General features: G+C 36.3%; 1 protein-coding gene across 1 annotated transcript in view; it reads right to left on the reverse strand.

Annotated features, from left to right (window-relative positions):
* The window catches only part of adamtsl3 (ADAMTS-like 3), a 246130-nt gene that overhangs the window by 92876 nt on the left and 134127 nt on the right, over window positions 1-19127 (reverse strand). Inside the window, exons 8-14 of the mRNA XM_073859643.1 lie at window positions 17389-17463; window positions 10645-10802; window positions 8688-8799; window positions 5865-6003; window positions 5694-5744; window positions 1059-1263; window positions 565-712 (exon numbers count right to left, since the gene is read on the reverse strand). Of these exons, the coding sequence (XP_073715744.1) occupies window positions 565-712; window positions 1059-1263; window positions 5694-5744; window positions 5865-6003; window positions 8688-8799; window positions 10645-10802; window positions 17389-17463 (888 nt within the window). The remainder of the gene's footprint in view (window positions 1-564; window positions 713-1058; window positions 1264-5693; window positions 5745-5864; window positions 6004-8687; window positions 8800-10644; window positions 10803-17388; window positions 17464-19127) is intronic.

The raw sequence follows: 19127 nt of genomic DNA on the forward strand, positions 1-19127 counted from the left end.
ATGGGTGAATCGTTTAAAACTTGTGTGATTGGAATTGATTTGCATGAAGATTAATAAGCTTGTAACAATCTGTGTGTTTTTAATTTCAGAATGCTACCAGACAGGACTGTCTTATCTACAATGTGTATGATGTCATTTATAACATCCAAATTTGAAAAAAGTGACTTTGAGATGGGACTCTGGTGAGGAGGAATGTGTCGCTGCCTCTGAACTGAAAAAGATAAATAATACTCTTTGTCTGCCCATGTGATGATTATGTAGACATCACACCATCAAAACCAAGCCATTTAAGAACTCATACTTTGCCCCATTACATGTCTCTGAAAAAAGGATTTTATCAGTCTCAAAACTAATATTTCTGTTATTGGCATCACTAATGATGCCATTTCCTTCCATTTACCACTGGAGTACCTCTGAAGTACTTTCCATAAAAACTAAAATGTCAAAAATGCCAAAAAACCCATTTATTTCTGCATTAGAGGACTCATACAACAACATATAAAAGGTGAAAACATTTTTCTAATTTTTTCTATATTTGGGGTTAAAGTAAAAAGCTCCGTGTACCTCTTGGTTTGTGACAGGCGATGGGTACCAGGCAGTCCTCTTTGATATGGGGTTTGTGGTGAGGGTTGCAGCCACCAGCATGTTGTCCCCTATGATCCACACACAGCACAACTCTGTACCGCAAACCTGGGCCGCAGGTAACCGTGCACTTTAGAGGAAACACGTACATTATTTACATCAATTCCCAGTGGGTGAAATCAAATCTCACCATACAATTTGATATGCTCTGCAATCTGGAATATGTCAGATTTGAGAAATGAATGTGTCCTCCCAACACAACAGACACAATGTTTTGGCCAACGTCTATGGCAGCATGCTTTCCTACGGTAGAGCTGTCAATCCCACAATTCATTGCAATGAGTAAAAAAACCCTTTAACAACACATCTATCTGAAACGCTTTATATCTGTTGCCATGGTAACTGTTGCACTATATGGGAAGGAGACAGAGGGACAGCTCAGTATTCAATAAAGGAAAAAGTCGACTAAAGATCACCTGAGACCACTCCATTGCCATCCACTGTGGACAGTCAAACATGTTGCAGTCCTGTTTGCTGATTGGTCGTGGTGAATGCGTGCATTTCCACTCCTCAACCTGTACGATCTGACCGTGGACGTCTTCCTCTACGCACACTATACTTCTCTCTTGAGTCCCACCTCCGCAAGATACTGAACATGACGTCCATGGGTTCTGCTCCCACCTACAGTATATCATATGAATATATTACCCATGAACATAATTAAGTAACACGCATGTATTCTCAAGTCAGACAAGGTTTAAAATCGAAATCAATCCCAGGAATGAGTCAAAATAGACTGTGTTTTATAGGCACATGCACTGCCAAAATGATTTTCAAGAAAAAAATTATTTGTATTTTTGTCTTGTTTTCAGTAAAAATATCTAGTTCTTGAATTAAGATGCTCTTTTTTGATGAGCAAAACGACCCAAGAAAATAAGTCTAGTTTTAGACCAAAAATATCAAATTTAAGTGATTTTGTGCATAAATTAAGCAAAGCATCTTAATTTAACAAGCAAATAGGGTAAGCAATTTTTTTTTGAATATTTTTCTTAAACACTAAATTCAATAAAAATTCAAGAAAATTTAGCTTACCCATTGCAAATTTTTTTGCTTGTTTTATGCACAAAATCACTTACATTTGATATTTTTGGTCTAAAAACAAGACTTATTTTCTTGGGTCAGTTTGCTCATCAAGAAAAAGCATCTTAATTTAAGAATTTTTAGATATTTTTTACTGAAAACAAGACAAAAATACTAAGAAATGTTTTTCTTGAAAATAATTTTTTACAGTGTGCATTTTTTATCTGCACGACTAACTGGTAAACAATCCATCAGTTATATGGGTCAATGTCAAAACAAGTTCCTAAAAAATATTTTTGAATTTTTTTAAATGGATGAAATGCATATTTTTAAGTCAGGAACAATGTGTTTGAAAATGTTATTAAACAACATTTCAGTACATTTTAATTATTTTTTTCACAATAAATTTGATATCTCCATTTTAAAAAAATGTCAGGTGGTACAACCAATCATTGTCTATTTGCCAGATAAGTTTTAAAGAGCTCCCTGTGTCATACTGATTGTTTGTTTATATGATAGTGGTATTTAAAATTATAATCTTGAAATAGTTTGAAAGTGTAACACAACTTTACCTTAAACAGTTGAGAATTATAAATTTAAGAACAATAAACATTTTTAAAGTATAAAAACAATTATATAGACAACCTTAGCTTGCATTTATTAAAACTAAAATTATTTGCGAAATTATTCTCTTAATAAAATTTTTAGGCTAAATGTTTATTATTTCTTGGGGCATTTATAACAGTTGCACCGTTTGACTTTCTGGTTGCACCACCTGACCACCAAATGCAATGAATTTACATTTAACAGACTTCTGCTTGGATGCTTGGAAAGCTTTTGCCTGTGAAATCAAATTCATACATATACTTTTGAATGTGTTTGTTAAAATAGCATTTTTTTCTAGTTTTACGTTGATTGTACCACCTGATACGGTGTACCAGCCTACCCATTACATTAAAGTGGCTATTTTTTCAGTATTTGAAATAAATCTTCAAACATTTTATTCAGCCATAAACACCACCTGGAGTTCCCTGGATGATGTGATATCATGGGCCGTTTTATTAGGAAGTTAACAAGTATAAACAGTAAACAATATTGCAGTTATACTACCTAGACATTTTGGTTTATCTATTATCCTAACATCCAAACAACTACTGATCTTCGTGAAATTTGTTTATAGGAAAAGTTTCAAACATAAAATATAGCTGCAAGCAGCAATTACCGGGGTCAAGCCAAAAAGGGCACAGAATGAACTAAAGTTGAGTTTGAATGAACAGTTCAAAGAACCTAGGAAAAATCTTGATTTCAGATGAAATAATATAACAGTTATTAGTAAAAAAGCTGTGTTCTCAGTGAAATCTCTCCCTATCTTCTCGAGGAGCATTGACAACTAGAACACTGAAGGAAATGTGAGTGGTGCTTGCAGTGGCAACACTCAGCTCACAAAATGTTACAGTGGTGTTAATGAGTCAAAAGAGACCACCCCAATGTCTCTACGATGTTCTGATGCAGAAATATAGCGTTTGCAAAAATGGTTGATAAGGTATTCTCATTGGTTGCTAGGGAGTGAATTGGCATGCACCAATGATTATACTCCAAGCCATTAAAGGCTTAATCCATGATGACTCAAGATTTTAGTTGTACTGTAGCAGTAGTTTTAGGCAAAAAAAAAAACATATTTCTCTCTCAAAACCACTAGGTGGCGCAATGACAAAATTGTGCATGCAACCTTAGGTTATAACTGTGTTGCATCTAGTTAGTTTTATGACTATACACTTTAGATTAGTGAAGAAACAGTTGTATGACCATTAAGTTTTTTTGGTCTAGGCTCAGACTGTGGTTGTACATCAGCGTATCAAATATGGTGAAAAATCTCTTTTCGTTGCGGAGTTATAACTATTTATGTGTAAAAAACACAAAATTTGAAGGTAATTTTTCATTTTTTTTGCAATTTTTTTGCAATTTTCGGCAATTTTGCATTGTTCTCCATATGCCGTTTTCGAGTCGATCGGAATAACGCTTGCGGAGATATTTGCGCGTGTTTTTTAAGTGCTATTTCGTTGCGCAGGGCTAACCATAAGGCAAATTCTGGCATGTTTGGTATTGTTGGACTCAGCAACTATTAAGGACTCCAAAAAATCAAGTTCCGTGAAAATGCGTTGATCGCAGCCAAAGTTATAAGCATGTAAAATATTCGTCTGACCACTAGGTGGCGCTGTGACGAGACTCTGCATGCCCCCTCAGATCCTGACTAGCATCACAACTACCAAGTGTCGTGTCAATAGACCTAAGACTGGCGAAGATACAGACTAAAACCTGTTTTTGGCGCTCTACGTAAAATTTGTTGACACGCTATACGACAACGGATTGGTTTATCAAAATTCTTTTAATAACTTTTTGCTGTGAGTGTCTTTAGATGTTCCATATGGTTTTCAGAGGCAATCAGGCAAAATCTTTAGGACGAGTTTGCAAAAGTAGGTTTTACGAATAATTCAAAATGGCGGAAAAATCGTCGAATCGTCTTGAGCCAAGGAATCAGAGGAAGCAAGAATTTCGTTTCTAGGACTTACGGATCAGTTACGGAAGTTATAAGCAAAAACGTAAGTGCAAATTTGGACTGTTGGTGGCCCTAGTGGATATAAGATAGAGGCTCCAATTTTGCTGTGGATATTATTTAGACTGTCCTCTACTAGTGTGCCAAATTTCATAACTTTCCTATGTACGGTTTTATGGGCTGCCATAGACCGCAATGGCAGAGGAATAATAATAAAAAGAAAACGAACAGATACAATAATAATGCCAAACTATCTTATTTTAAATTTGTAACAATCTAAACACCATTTTAACTGTTGTCTTAACTGGCTACAGTTACCCCACCTGCCATTTTAAAAGTTTGAAATACCAAAACAAAAATTAGTATTTATTATTAAAAAATACTGAAAATTTATTTAAACTAAATAAGTTTTAAAAAATAAAGTGATACATGTCATAAATTTAAGGTTTTTTATAGTACATAATGCCCCCGGACACAAAAATATGCATGTCACGTCATTGACCCATATTTATCATTTCCTGACAACTTCTGATTGTCATTGACATTGTGGTAGAAAAAAAACAAAACAAACTTTTGTGTTCGGTTACAAAACGTTTGCGGTCCCCCCAAAAAACTTTTATTGCGTTCGCTCACAATTTTTTTGCGTTCTTTTGCAAGGCTTTTTCATTCTGCTGAGAATATTTGCCATTTTTCCTCAAAACCTTTTTGGAGTATTTTTTTTGCATGCAAAGCTAAATATTCTTAAAAAATCAGAAACGTTTTTAAACACAAAAAAATGTTATGCAAAAACACAAAAGTTTTGCAAGGAAAAGTTTTTTTTTTTGCAGATGAACGCAAAAAAATTATTTTTTTCAAACCCATGTTAGTGTTTGTACAGTATATGAGATTTATAAATGTGTGTACTGAGCCCCATCATGCAAACATTGTCATGTTTTCCTGTTTAGGTGTGACACTAACTACAGTTATGTGGCTAAGCTCATGGGTCTGATTCGTAAGGGATGCACAGGTATAATAAAATGTAATACCTGAATGCACTGCAAGTGAGTTTGTGTAAAAATATCTGCCAAATGCGTAATGGTAAATGAGTACAGCTGCATGTAAGTTAACCAGTTCAGATCTCAATTGCCAGAACTGTACCGTGTGCGTTGTCATGAACTGTATATAAAACAGTCACGTCACAATCACTCAGTGTTTCTGTCAGCCTCTGGCTGGCACGCGACTAGTTTCGGTGCGGTTTGCAGGAATTTTGGCTTGTATGCCGAGCGCATGCAGCGTGGTTAGCTCATAACGTGCTTGTGAACGCCTTTGTGCAGGTTCGCTTTCATTTCGTTCCAAATACATTAGGCCATTACAGTAATATACAAAACAAATGTCACCGGCACTTTCGTCTTGTTGACAACAGAAATGTTAATGGAATCATTAAGAAACCAGAATGCATTTTACGGTAGTGTGTTGTATAAAGTAAATGAGCGCACACCGTGGAAGAGGCTGGAAATGGTCATAGGGCATCACTTCTTTAAATCCATCACTGCGGAGAAATAAACACCATTAGTCCTTTAAGCAATTACAACACTGTGTAAATATTGACACCATGAAGTCATGCAATGGAAGTCAACTGTGTCGCATAGATGAGTGAAACAGAACCAGCCTTTCCAGACAGGGATCCATGTTGCATTCCTTGAGTTTGGGTTTGGGTTTGCTGTTCTCGGGGTAGCTGTGGCAGAACTGCTCCCCGACCGTTTTGTTATAACGGATGTCGATGCAATCGGCCGAATTTAGCTGATAACCTTCATGGGAGAGACAAACGACGGTGGTATCAGCCATAAAAATAATGGTGAAATGGTTTCATTTTATTACTGTACATAGAACAACCAAGCATTTTAAACAGTCCTTCAAGAAAAACGCGGAGTTTTTTTGTGATTGTTGCAATCAAAAATCCTTGATCTTGCGGCACGTTTTCTTAAAAAATGCGATGGAATATGCTGGATATTTATGCAATTTTATGCAATAAAATTGCGGGAACTTGCCAAAAAATTCGTGAACTTTTGCAGCTTTTCATTGATGTTCACGTTGCATAATTACATCACTTCCTACCATTTACATGACAACAGGGGACATGGCTGCGCATGTGTGAAGTAAATGCAACATTTTTCAACTTTCTGCTAAGATATATACGACCTTTATTTATGCGGCCCCCTGATTATGCATTGAATCATGCTATCGCATTATCGCGTTTTTCTGGAGGGACTGTTTAAAGATACAAAGGCATGATCCTCACAGGACATGCCACAGAGATGCTACATTTTAAGGTGACAATTCTACAAACTTTGCCATATAGCAATCGGTTTATTTTGTATTGCCCTGAAAAGATGCTTGCAAACTAAATCTGCACGAGGAGGTAACTATAGCAACAGCAGACTATTCAAGCGCTTCCTGTTAGCATCCGTATCAGATGATACATTGCCGAAACATAATTGCTGACTTTATTTATTCTTTAATTACAAATTTACATATCTCAAGTTTATATAAACAAGACTTAAAAACTGTTAATGCTTGGTAAACTGTGCTAAAGACCAAAAACACAATGTGAGGTGACATATTCACTGCAAAAAATGACTTTCTTACTTAGTATTTTTGTCTTGTTTTCTGTAGAAATATCTAAAAATTCTTAAATTCAGATGCTTTTTCTTGATGAGCAAAACGAAAAGAAAAGAAAATAAGTCTACTTTTTAAACCAAAAAACATCAAACTTAAGTGGTTTTGTGCATAAAACAAGCAAAAAAAATCTGCCAATGGGGTAAGCAAAAACATCTTGAACATTTTTCTTATACACTACATTCAAGACAAATTCAAGAAAAATGTGCTTACCCCATTGGCAGATTTTTTTGCATGTTTTACGCACAAAATCACTTAAATTTGATATTTTTGGTCTAAAAACTAGACTTTTTTTCTTTTCCTTTTGCTCATCAAGAAAAAACATCTTAATTTACGAATTTTTAGATATTTTTACTGAAAACAAAAAAAATACTAAGACTTTTTCTCTTGAAAATCATTCTTTGCAGTGTAATGCTGCGTTCAGACCAGCCGCTGTAGAAGCGTCAAGCGCGAGTGATTTTATTGTCAAGTCAATGTGAAGACGCGTTGACGCGTGTCTGGAGGTGTTGCAGCGCGAATAAGGCGTTGCCGCGGCAAATGCGCGAGTTGAAAAAATGTAACTTTGGCTGAAAAATGTGCCGCATTAACCAATCAGGAGCTTGCTCTAGTAGTGACGTGATTACAAAAAAGCAAGCGAAGTCGCAGAAGCCCCACCCATGACGCGAATTTCCGCGTGAATGTCTCGATGACTGGAATTTCACGCACGGCTTTCATGCGCGAATGAAGCAAGTAAACTCAAAATGTTCAAGCGATAAAACTAGATGTGGTTTACGCCGTTTTGACGCCTCAAATGTGGCTGGTGTGAACCCACGGTAAGAAGCAAAATTATCTGCCAATGGGGTGAGAACTTTTGCTTCAACTGAGTGTTTAAGAAAAAAAGAAAACCTATTTTAAGATTTTTTTTCTCAGCCCCTTGGCAGATATTTTTGCTTGTTTTAAGTTTTAATTTACTTAAATTGTATATTTTTTGTCTAAAAACTAGACTTATTTTCTTAGGTCATTTTGCTCATCAAGAAAAAGAATCTTAATTTAAGAATTTTTAGACAAAAATGCTGAGTAGAAAGTCTTTTTTTTGCAGTGTTTGCAAAAATGATTTTCAAGAAAAAAATCTTAGTATTTTTATCTTGTTTTCAGTAAAAATATCTAAAAATTCTTAAATTAAGATGCTTTTTCTAGATAAGCAAAACGACCCAAGAAAATAAGTCTAGTTTTTAGTCCAAAAATATCAAATGCAAGTGATTTTGTGCATAAAACAAGCAAAAAATCTGCCAATGGGGTAATCAAATTTTTCTTGAATTTAGTGTTTAAGAAAAATGTTCAAGATTTTTTTGCTTACCCCATTGGCAGATTTTTTTTTGCTTGTTTTATTCACATAATCACTTAAATTTGATATTTTTTGGTCTAAAAACTAGACTTATTTTCTTGGGTTGTTTTGCTCATCAAGAAAAAGCATCTTAATTTAAGAATTTTTTGATATTTTTACTGAAAACAACAAAAAAAGAATGAAAAGAAATTTTTTTTTCTTAAAAATCATTTTTTGCAGTGTAGAGACCAAAACGTGTCTATAAAAATTATTTTTAAAAGTCTTTGAATATTAGAGTATACAGTGGCAAGAAAAAGTATGTGAACCCCTAGAGATAAACTGGTTTTGCCATGAAATGTGATTTGGTCCAAAATAGACAAACACAATGCGCATAAGCTGACAACACACAAATAATTCTAGTTTCTTGTGTCTTTTTTGAAAACACCCATTAAACATTCACAGTGCTGGAGAAAAATGTAATCCAGCATTTTTTGAGTGAGGTGTAAGTCTTACCCCCTCCACAGGTCACAGAGCAGGGAAAGAAGTCGGTCTCTCTCCACTGGTAGCGAATGGGCTGGTAAAACATAAACTGCAATACTGTGTCTTTAGGGCCAGCATACTTCACCTGAGGAGAGTCAAAAACACCAGGAGCGAGTCATGAGGAAGCGACACACACAAAACATTATCCCACTATCGATTTCCAACAGAACACAGACATTTGATGCAGTTTTACTTACCGCCTGCGACTCATGACCCGGTTGGGACTTTTCAATGCAATCTAGTGTTAAACAAACACACACGCAAAACTCCACTGCTAACATTTAAAATAGATGCAATATTTGCATTTGTTTAAAGCAAAACATTTAATTAGGCTAAAACATCTCTTTACGCCTTCTAGCATCTCATAATCGGTCCTCATTTATGTCCAAGAGACTCAATAATAATCGTTTACAGTTTAATCCTTTAATTTTTTCATATATAAAAAAAGGTTGTGTTCTGCTGCGCATCCATGTGTGTAAGCAAACGCGCATTGTCGTCCCGTATTATGAAAGTCCAGACGTATATATGACTACTAACATTAACTGTTACTGAGAGAGTACTAACCACCATCTCAAAATAAAACATAAACTACTGCTCAATATCTAAGGAAAGATAGTAAAGAAAATAACAGCGAGCTGGCGTCAGTTATTTGTAAAATGCATATGCATAGATAATGTTTAACAGTAAAATCTTAACTCATTCACCGCCAGCCTTTTTGAGAAAAGTTGCCCACCGGCATTTTTGTGATTTTAACAAAAGTTTCACAAAATTCCTTGCAGGAAAAATTATCTTCTATAAATATATAAACATACAAATTATATCAAATTAAAGAACACACCCTCTGCTTTCAAACAAACAATAAACAAATAAACAAACAAACAAAATGGGGAAAAAACGTTTCATTATATATAAATTTTTTCCACTTAATTTAACCACTGAAATATGGATATTTCTCTTCAAAAGTACAACATTTTGAGCAAAAAGCTTAAAAAAAATGCGTTTTTGTAAAGGAATTTATGTTAGAGATCAGACTCAGAATGACTATCAAACATAAAGGCAGTTAAAAAAAATCATTAAATCTTTTTAACTTCCGTTTTTGATAAATTCGGTTTGGATCTAGTGGATAAAAGCGGTATTACACTTTCACTTTGAAATTCGTCCAGAAAGGCATATTTATTTGTTAAATATTAACTCATAATTGACGAGATAACTCGTCAATGGCGGTGAATGAGTTAATTTAGCTTGCACCAAAGTTATAAATTATAACAAGTAATGCACGGGCATCATCTCGCAGTTTCTTCTTTTTTCTTTTCTCAGATCCTGACTCCTGCTGTCTTTTCGGGGCCATTTCCATAAAAGTTGCCTACTGTCTGACAAACTTTGTCAGACGCCCGCGCGATAAACCAGCACAAAACATCAAAGGCGAGGGGGGCATACTTTCTAGACTAGAGCAATAAAATTATCTTGTTCCCCCTTTTTTGTTACATATACATGGCTAAAAAGTGCCTAATAATATTTCTATAGGCTAACAAAATAATATCTGCATTATACAGTATATATTTTTTCATTAGGCTATTATTTTTGTGCCCCCTCAGCACTTGGTGCCCTACGCACAGCGCGTGATGAGCGTGGTGGGAGCAGCGGCGCTGGTGATTCATAGCCCAACCCCATGCGACAATCACAAGAAAATAGAAAAATATGAAAAACGGAAAAGAAAGTCTGGCAAAAAAATCTATTTATAGAAATTCGTGCCACAAAAAAGACATTTGTGCTCAAGGCACGAAAAAAAGCTGACTTTCGTGCCATGGACACAAATAAATTAATCATTTTTTTTTACTATAACACGACTTTCCGTGAAAACAGTCTGAGATAGATAGATACATTAGACAGACAGACAGATGATAACCATCATTAGCTTTCCATCACCCACCTTAATGGTAATATCCGCAGACAGCGGCCCAAGGCATCTAAGGGTTTGTCTCTCCGCTCCCCTCATGTACTCAATGGTGTTGTTACCCAGAATGTGAGAGCCAACAGAGCTGAAAACAATCTCTTCTCTCCGGCTGTTTGATGCGTGGGCTTCAATAACTGAAATATGACATTTACTCATTAAAATTTCACATGCCCCATGAACAAGATTTTAATAAATAACAACGACTATGTAAGTGAAATGTCACGGTGTGATTTTTGGCTTTTTGACACACATTTTTATGAAGTAATAGAATAAAAAGTTATAATAAGAAATTTGAACCTACATGATTCATATGAGCACCACTTTGATATTATTAGGTGTCCTGGTATTCCTTTATTTTTTAATATAATAATGTTTACTATACTATATTTAAATTAATGAAATGAATTTGCAGTTATTTGTGGTAAATCTATTTATCAGTACTGATGCATCACAGTCGACGGATTGGCAAACAGATATTTAAACCTTTAGCAGGTGAAGTAAAAAGGTTTACAATAAACCAAAACGTTTTAAATCACTGTCACATTTTTCATCATAGAACTTAGAACATATGAAATGATTCATATGGAAATACGTTAGTTAAAAATCAAAATGAATTGCGAATGGGGTTTGACGTGAACTCAGAAAAGGTTTCAATCAAGGCAAAAACAAATTCCTTGTATTATTGGCATGGGAACCAAGATCCCTCAACTAAACATGCAGATCTTAACTCGATCTTTCAATCTGTAACTTACCACATCACTGAAGAAACAACACACAAGAGGTTTGTTTGACTAAACCAATGTTAACTGAAACTGACTGCCAAATTTGATCAGAAGTCGGCCGCAAGAAGAAAAGAACGAGTGGAAAATAAACCTTCTAGTGAACTGTTTAGAAAAGAAGACGTAATGATATTCAGCAGTCGCTTGATGTCCTTGCACTTTACCCAGTTGTTTGATTTCTCCTCACCGCTAACACATGTGTTGTATCTGCTCTATTTACACAAAAGATCCACCGGTATTCCCAAGACAGTCTGTCTGTCCAAAACCAATGGAAGATATTTATTTACCTCCAAATTTGTCAAGATCAAGTCAAATAGTTCCAACAGCAAAATGCGATTTGATATTTTATGACTTGAAACAATTAACACTCGCAATTAGACTGGCTTTAAACTACAGATCTTGACGACCCTCTTACGTCATCCCTTAACATTTGAAAAAAAGTTGCCAGCCAGCACCAGCATTTTTTATTATTTACACAAAAGTTGAATGCCTTCCAGAAAAAAATTCTTCTTTAAATATATAAACATACAATATAACTTTTAAACAAAAAAGAAACGTTTCATCCTATCTTCATTTGTTTTCTTTTTATTATCTCTCAAATATGGGTAGGTTTCTTCAAAATATACAAAAAGCTTGGACTTTTGTTAGAGATTACTCTCTTTAATTTTTTTTTTAATTTTGCCCTGACTATAATGACCCCAGCCCTTTCTTCACTTGTTTTTATTATTAATAGTATAAATACACTGCAAAAAATGATTTTCAAGAAAAACTTTTCTTAGGATTTTTGTCTTGTTTGTTTTTAGTAAAAATATCTAAAAATTCATAAATTAAGATGGTTTTTCTTGATGAGCAAAACGACTCAAGAAAATAAGTCTAGACCAAAAATATAAAATTTAAGTGATTTTGTGCATAAAACAAGCAAAAAATCAAGTTTGCTTACCCCATTGGCAGATTTTTTTTGTGTTTGTTTTATGCACAAAATCACTTAAATTTGATATTTTTGGTCTAAAAACTAGACATTTTCTTGGGTTGTTTTGCTCATCAAAAAAAAAAAACATCTTAATTTAAGAATTTTTAGAAATTTTTACTGAAAACAAGACAAAAATACTAAGATTTTTTTTCTTGAAAATAATTTTTTTTTGCAGTGTATGTTATTTTAATGACTGTTAATTGTTTGTTGAAATGTGTTTTATTGTTGATTTTGTAAGGTGACCTTGAGTGTTGAGAAATGCGCCGATAAATAAAATGCAGCATTATTATTAGATCAGATTCAAAAACGATAATCCGTTTTACTGTTTTTTAATCTATGGATGCTTTACGCCCCATTCAGACAGCCAGCGACCAGCAGTAGCAGAGCGACGCAATCTCATTTAATTTGAATGGAAAAGTGATTTAATTTGAGCGAAAGTGACCGTTGGCGACTGTATGGGCGTGTCCAGGGCCGGAGTGGGGCCACTTTTCAGCCCGGGAGTTTCAGGTCCAAGACCGGCCCACTTTGTCCATAGTGTTATTCCAAATTAGCACTTTTTTCAAATTGGATAAATAAAGCAACAGTTCAGCTCTTACTATAGTTTTTATTAATATCATGGTTCAACAAATAAGGTAAAAGTTAAATAATATTTCACTTAAGATGAGAAGTTAACAAAAATATTCCTCTAAATTCTAAAAAAGGCTGGGTTAAAAATAATCCAATGTTGGGTTGTTGTTATGCAACCATGGATTATAATAACCCAACAGTTGGGTTAAAACAACCCAGCATTGGGTCAATTTTAACCCAGCAGCGTGTTCTGTCCAATATTTACCCATTATGGGTCAAAAATAAGTTAACCCAGCCCTGTTTAGAGTCTATTCCACAAGGAAAGGTTGATAAATTATTAGCATTGCTAATACTATGAGGCTTATGATTAATCAGGTGCAAATAGAAATATAAAACCCAGTCCTAATTAAAAAAGAAAACAGTTTGACAAAAAAATATTGAATGCAATATTGGGTAAATATATAGCATAAAAAGTGATTTATAAGCTTTTTTAGGCTGGTCATTTTTGACTGGGAACACAAAAGGTGTTATAGGGTTCTGAACACAACCTGAGGGTTAAATAACTTTAATTCATATTGTTTACACATTGCCTCCTCGTTTTCAGCGGGGAACTGGCTCATCTGCTGCTCAGAAGCTGCTTGCATAATATTTGCAAAGTCTATGAATCGCATGTATACACAAAAGACTAATATTTTAACTAAAAAAATGTTGGCTTGTAAATAGTTTGAAAACGGTATTCGCCGAATAATTACGTTGCTAATGCTAACCATTACTAGGCTTATTTCTCTTTAAGTTACCTGTTGTCACTTTTGTTTGTCCTCTTGAAAATAAATCTGTAAGTTTGGCACATTTGGCAGCATCCTCCTCCAATGGCTTTTTTTCAACCTGTTGTTTTACGCCCTCCTCCTCTCAGACGCGTTTTGTTACGGTAGAGCCGGCCCAGCCTACCGGAGAAAAGTTTTGGAAAAGACGTGCTATGGACCGAACCAACTCTATGGGAGGGGAGGGGAAAACTCATTCACATGGTACAACCCATGCAGAGGCTGCGCGCTGTCAATGCGAAACGTGTGAAGTGTCATTTAAGAGAAGATAGACTCACTAACGTGACAAATGTAAAAAAAAAAAAACTCGACCGGCCCATCGGGAATTCTCACGGTTATCCCGATTACCCACTCCGGGCCTGGGCGTGTCCAGCAACGCGAGAAAGTTAAACTTCATGCAAATGTTGAGCTAATTTCGGGAGCGACTACCAATTAGAACGAAGCAGTGGAGTTCTCGTCATCCTTCTCTCGTCAGTAACTGGACTGGTTGGTACTCATTTGTTTATGACAAGCAGATTTAGAAACGCCTCATTAAAAGAGACGGGCGACACACAGCGGTAACATTGCTGGCTGTCTGAATGGGGCGTTAGTGTTTTATAAGTTGGGTAAGAGCGCCACCTAATAGATAATATCAGTAATATGGATTGACGTGAAAACAGGGAAGTGTTTTCTCTTAATTGACGAGGTAACTAGTCAATGGCGAGGAAAGAGTTAAAAGCGACTCGTATCCGTTATCTGGATTAACACTAAACACTTGACGAAACAATTCAAGGTAGACACACTGACCCGGAACAGCAAGTAAAATGTCACAATATGCAATGGACACAGACAAAATGATTACACAACATTTAAATACAAGATTATACCGCTTTACAACTGTAACAACACATGAAAGTTCAACATTACTCCAGTAAGGGGTGGTTCACATTTCGTGTTTAAAACCACGACCACGCCACTTTCCTCCTTTCCAACGCGCTTCCCGATGTGCATTCTGAATAGTTTAATGCGGTGGCGTTGTAGCTACGGCACTGTTCTCTATTTGAGCACGCTCGCCACGCATCTACATTCAAAATAACGTATTTGCGTCCGCTAAAGATGCGAAATGTAAATATCCCTATAGACGGTTTCAGCAGTAACAACATAAACAAGCTGCTGTCGTGGTCCGCACGCAACTTCCGATAAACTCCGCTAAGAATAAATAACAACAAAGTTATTTAAACATAGTTTATTTATATAACAAGCAAAATAACACATAGATTACATAGGAAACCAAAACATTTGTTATTTTCGATGAGGCATTTGTTCTAGAGATCAGTTTAGCAACTAGTCAGACCCTTAAAAAAAAACGAAACCGGAAGTAAAGTTCGGATCCAGACGTGAATCGCGTCAGCGCACGTGCGTCCGATGAAACTGTCTATACGAAGCTATCATCCTCCGTTGCGGTGCTAAGAAGACTCATGTGATCGCCGGTGAGTTGACATCATTTTCCAACATCTATTTTTCAATTACATACAACACGTCGTGACATGGGAATTTCCGGTTTGTCCGCTGCAGACGCGAATGCATGAATCCGATTCATTCCGATTTATTTCCACATGTAAATCGAACTGAAAATATCGGAATCTATGCGCCCTTATCCTACTTACATATGCGATCTATGCCACATAAAAAATGGAGTCACTACAAACATGCAGTTTCAATGCGGCCTTATTGCTGTATTACAAAAGAGCTATTCATGCCTAAAATATCTCAATGCATGAATCCTTCAGAGACTTGGTCTAAAAGGAAATGTAATTACACAGATCTATGAGGTATCAGATAATATTTCGTTTTATTCCCCGAGTTCATGAACTAAACCATCAGATATAAGTTTCCTCCTCTCGGTTATTTTCTCCTAGTTATTTTCTGTAATTCGGACATTATTGCTTAAAGAAATCAAACCCTTTTTCTGAAACATCCAAGAAAGGAACCTATGCCCTGCTTAACTACTAAATTCCCTTCAGTTATTAACAGGCATCTAGTTCGCAACCAGCAAGGTATAATGAAAACAAAGCCGAAAAAGGTTACAGGGATTAGATATCGCTGCGCATTGAGAGTGGGAATCAAAGAGAGCGTGCATACGTGTGTCTGTCGGATGTGGATCGACTCACTGGGATTTGAGTACACTATGGAACTAAGGTAGATTTCTGGCCGCGTCTCCGTAGAGCCGGCCTCAGTGCCACCGCAAATTATCCTGCATGAACACTTCATTCTTCTGTTTCTATCCCAGAGTTCCCTAAAACCTCTGAGCATCTGCCAGTCCAGCTCAGGTAATAGGAAATCTCTTTTTTGGGGTGTTCAAATAGGATACAGATATGAAATCCATATGTAATGCCACAGTGAGGTGACCTTGTTAAATAAAGTTTGACTTTGTCACTGTGGTGTATAAAGTTCTGACCCATTTGAAAATCTTTTTGAGTGCCATTTACCATCCCAAACTTTAAATTTGGCCATTATCATTAACAGAAATCAACAGTAAGTCATTTATTTTTGGTGAACTACGCAATATCACAATGCAAAAAAAAATCTTTATGCAATAAATGCAAACCAGGCAACATTTTTCCAGTTTTCAACTGTCCAATTTTGGTGAGCTTGTGCATATGAAGCCTCTTTTTCCTATATGTAGTGGAGATGAGTGGTACCCGGTGGGGTCTTCTGCTGTTGTAGCCCATCCTCCTCAAGGTTGTGCCTGTTGTGGCTTCACAAATGCTTTGCTGCATACCTCGGTTGTAACGAGTGGTTATTTCAGTCAAAGTTGCTTTTCTATCAGCTTGAATCAGTCGGCTCATTCTCCTCTGACCTCTAGCATCAACAAGGCATTTTCGCCCACAGGACTGCAGCATAGTGGATATTTTTTCCTTTTCACACCATTTTTTGTAAACTGTAGAAATGGTTGTGCGTGAAAATCCCAGTAACTTAGCAGATTGTGAAATACTCAGACCGGCCCGTCTAGCACCAACAACCATGCCACTCTTAAAATTGCTTAAATCACCTTTCTTTCCTATTCTAACAGTTTGGAGTTCAGGAGATTGTCTTGACCAGGATCACACCCCTAAATGCATTGAAGCAACTGTCATGTAATTGGTTGATTAGATAATTGCATTAATGAGAAATTGAACAGGTGTTCCAAATAATCCTTTAGGTGAGTGTGTGTATATATATATTTTTTTCTGTAAACCGCACACCTAAACTTTCTTAAAAATAAGCACCAGAGCATTTGTTCTTTGAATTTCTTTTGACAAACAATTAATCCTACACACACGCACGCACACACACACACATATAAATAAATAAATTGCCCACCAGGATATCTGCCAGCCCACTTCTATAGCTGGCAAGAACCGGCCCTGATAAATACTAATTATTATAGGTTCCTTTTCAGTCTTTGACTAAGCTTAATATGCGCATGAACTTTCAGACAAAGCCAATACATCATCCGTGATTAATTTCCTTTTCGGCATTTAGCAGGCATTCCGAAATAAGGATTAGATTTGAACTCACCACTTTAACCATTTTAACATAGGATTAATATGCATAATCTCACCAATCACATCTGGACCTTTGGCTGTAATTCGGAGTCCTCTGCTTCCCGTCGGCACTTCAAACAAAGTCTTCACGGCTGCAGAAGAACAGACACAAATCAGGACACGTTTTAGTGATTGCACCGCTTCCTTTTGGGATCATTGTAGGTGTAGTCATACAATTATATAAAAATGACACGATCTCGATTCTCTACACAAAGTGGAAAGTGGCTGGCTGACAACCAAAATGTGCAGTGTACAACCCACAATGTCATGTATTCGTACACTTTCCATTTCCAGCGTGACTAATGCACCGGAGGAAATTAGGATTTCTCCTAAGTCTCCTACTTGATTCATCGTCTGATCAAATAATCAAAATGACGAGAAATTATGAGAAATTTTGTAGTACAGTATTGTTCAAAATAATAGCAGTACAATGTGACTAACCAGAATAATCAAGGTTTTTAGTATATTTTTTTATTGCTACGTGGCAAACAAGTTACCAGTAGGTTCAGTAGATTCTCAGAAAACAAACAAGACCCAGCATTCATGATATGCACGCTCTTAAGGCTGTGCAATTGGGCAATTAGTTGAATTAGTTGAAAGGGGTGTGTTCAAAAAAATAGCAGTGTGGCATTCAATCACTGAGGTCATCAATTTTGTGAAGAAACAGGTGTGAATCAGGTGGCCCCTATTTAAGGATGAAGCCAACACTTGTTGAACATGCATTTGAAAGCTGAGGAAAATGGGTCGTTCAAGACATTGTTCAGAAGAACAGCGTACTTTGATTAAAAAGTTGATTGGAGAGGGGAAAACCTATAAAGAGGTGCAAAAAATGATAGGCTGTTCAGCTAAAATGATCTCCAATGCCTTAAAATGGAGAGCAAAACCAGAGAGACGTGGAAGAAAACGGAAGACAACCATCAAAATGGATAGAAGAACAACCAGAATGGCAAAGGCTCAGCCAATGATCACCTCCAGGATGATCAAAGACAGTCTGGAGTTACCTGTAAGTACTGTGACAGTTAGAAGACGTCTGTGTGAAGCTAATCTATTTTCAAGAATCCCCCGCAAAGTCCCTCTGTTAAAAAAAAGGCATGTGCAGAAGAGGTTACAATTTGCCAAAGAACACATCAACTGGCCTAAAGAGAAATGGAGGAACATTTTGTGGACTGATGAGAGTAAAATTGTTCTTTTTGGGTCCAAGGGCCACAGGCAGTTTGTGAGACGACCCCCAAACTCTGAATTCAAGCCACAGTACACAGTGAAGACAGTGAAGCATGGAGGTGCAAGCATCATGATATGGGCATGTTTCTCCTACTATGGTGTTGGGCCTATTTATCGCATACCAGGGATCATGGATCAGTTTGCATATGTTAAAATACTTGAAGGGGTCATGTTGCCCTATGCTGAAGAGGACATGCCCTTGAAATGGTTGTTTCAACAAGACAATGACACAAAACACACTAGTAAACGGGCAAAGTCCTGGTTCCAAACCAACAAAATTAATGTTATGGAGTGGCCAGCCCAATCTCCAGACCTTAATCCAATTGAGAACTTGTGGGGTGATATCAAAAATGCTGTTTCTGAAGCAAAACCAAGAAATGTGAATAAATTGTGGAATGTTGTTAAAGAAACATGGAGTGGAATAACAGCTGAGAGGTGCCACAAGTTGGTTGACTCCATGCCACACAGATGTCAAGCAGTTTTAAAAAACTGTGGTCATACAACTAAATATTAGTTTAGTGAGTCACAGGATTGC

Source organism: Misgurnus anguillicaudatus, chromosome 21 (assembly GCF_027580225.2).
Source record: "Misgurnus anguillicaudatus chromosome 21, ASM2758022v2, whole genome shotgun sequence".
Classification (NCBI taxonomy): domain Eukaryota; kingdom Metazoa; phylum Chordata; class Actinopteri; order Cypriniformes; family Cobitidae; genus Misgurnus; species Misgurnus anguillicaudatus.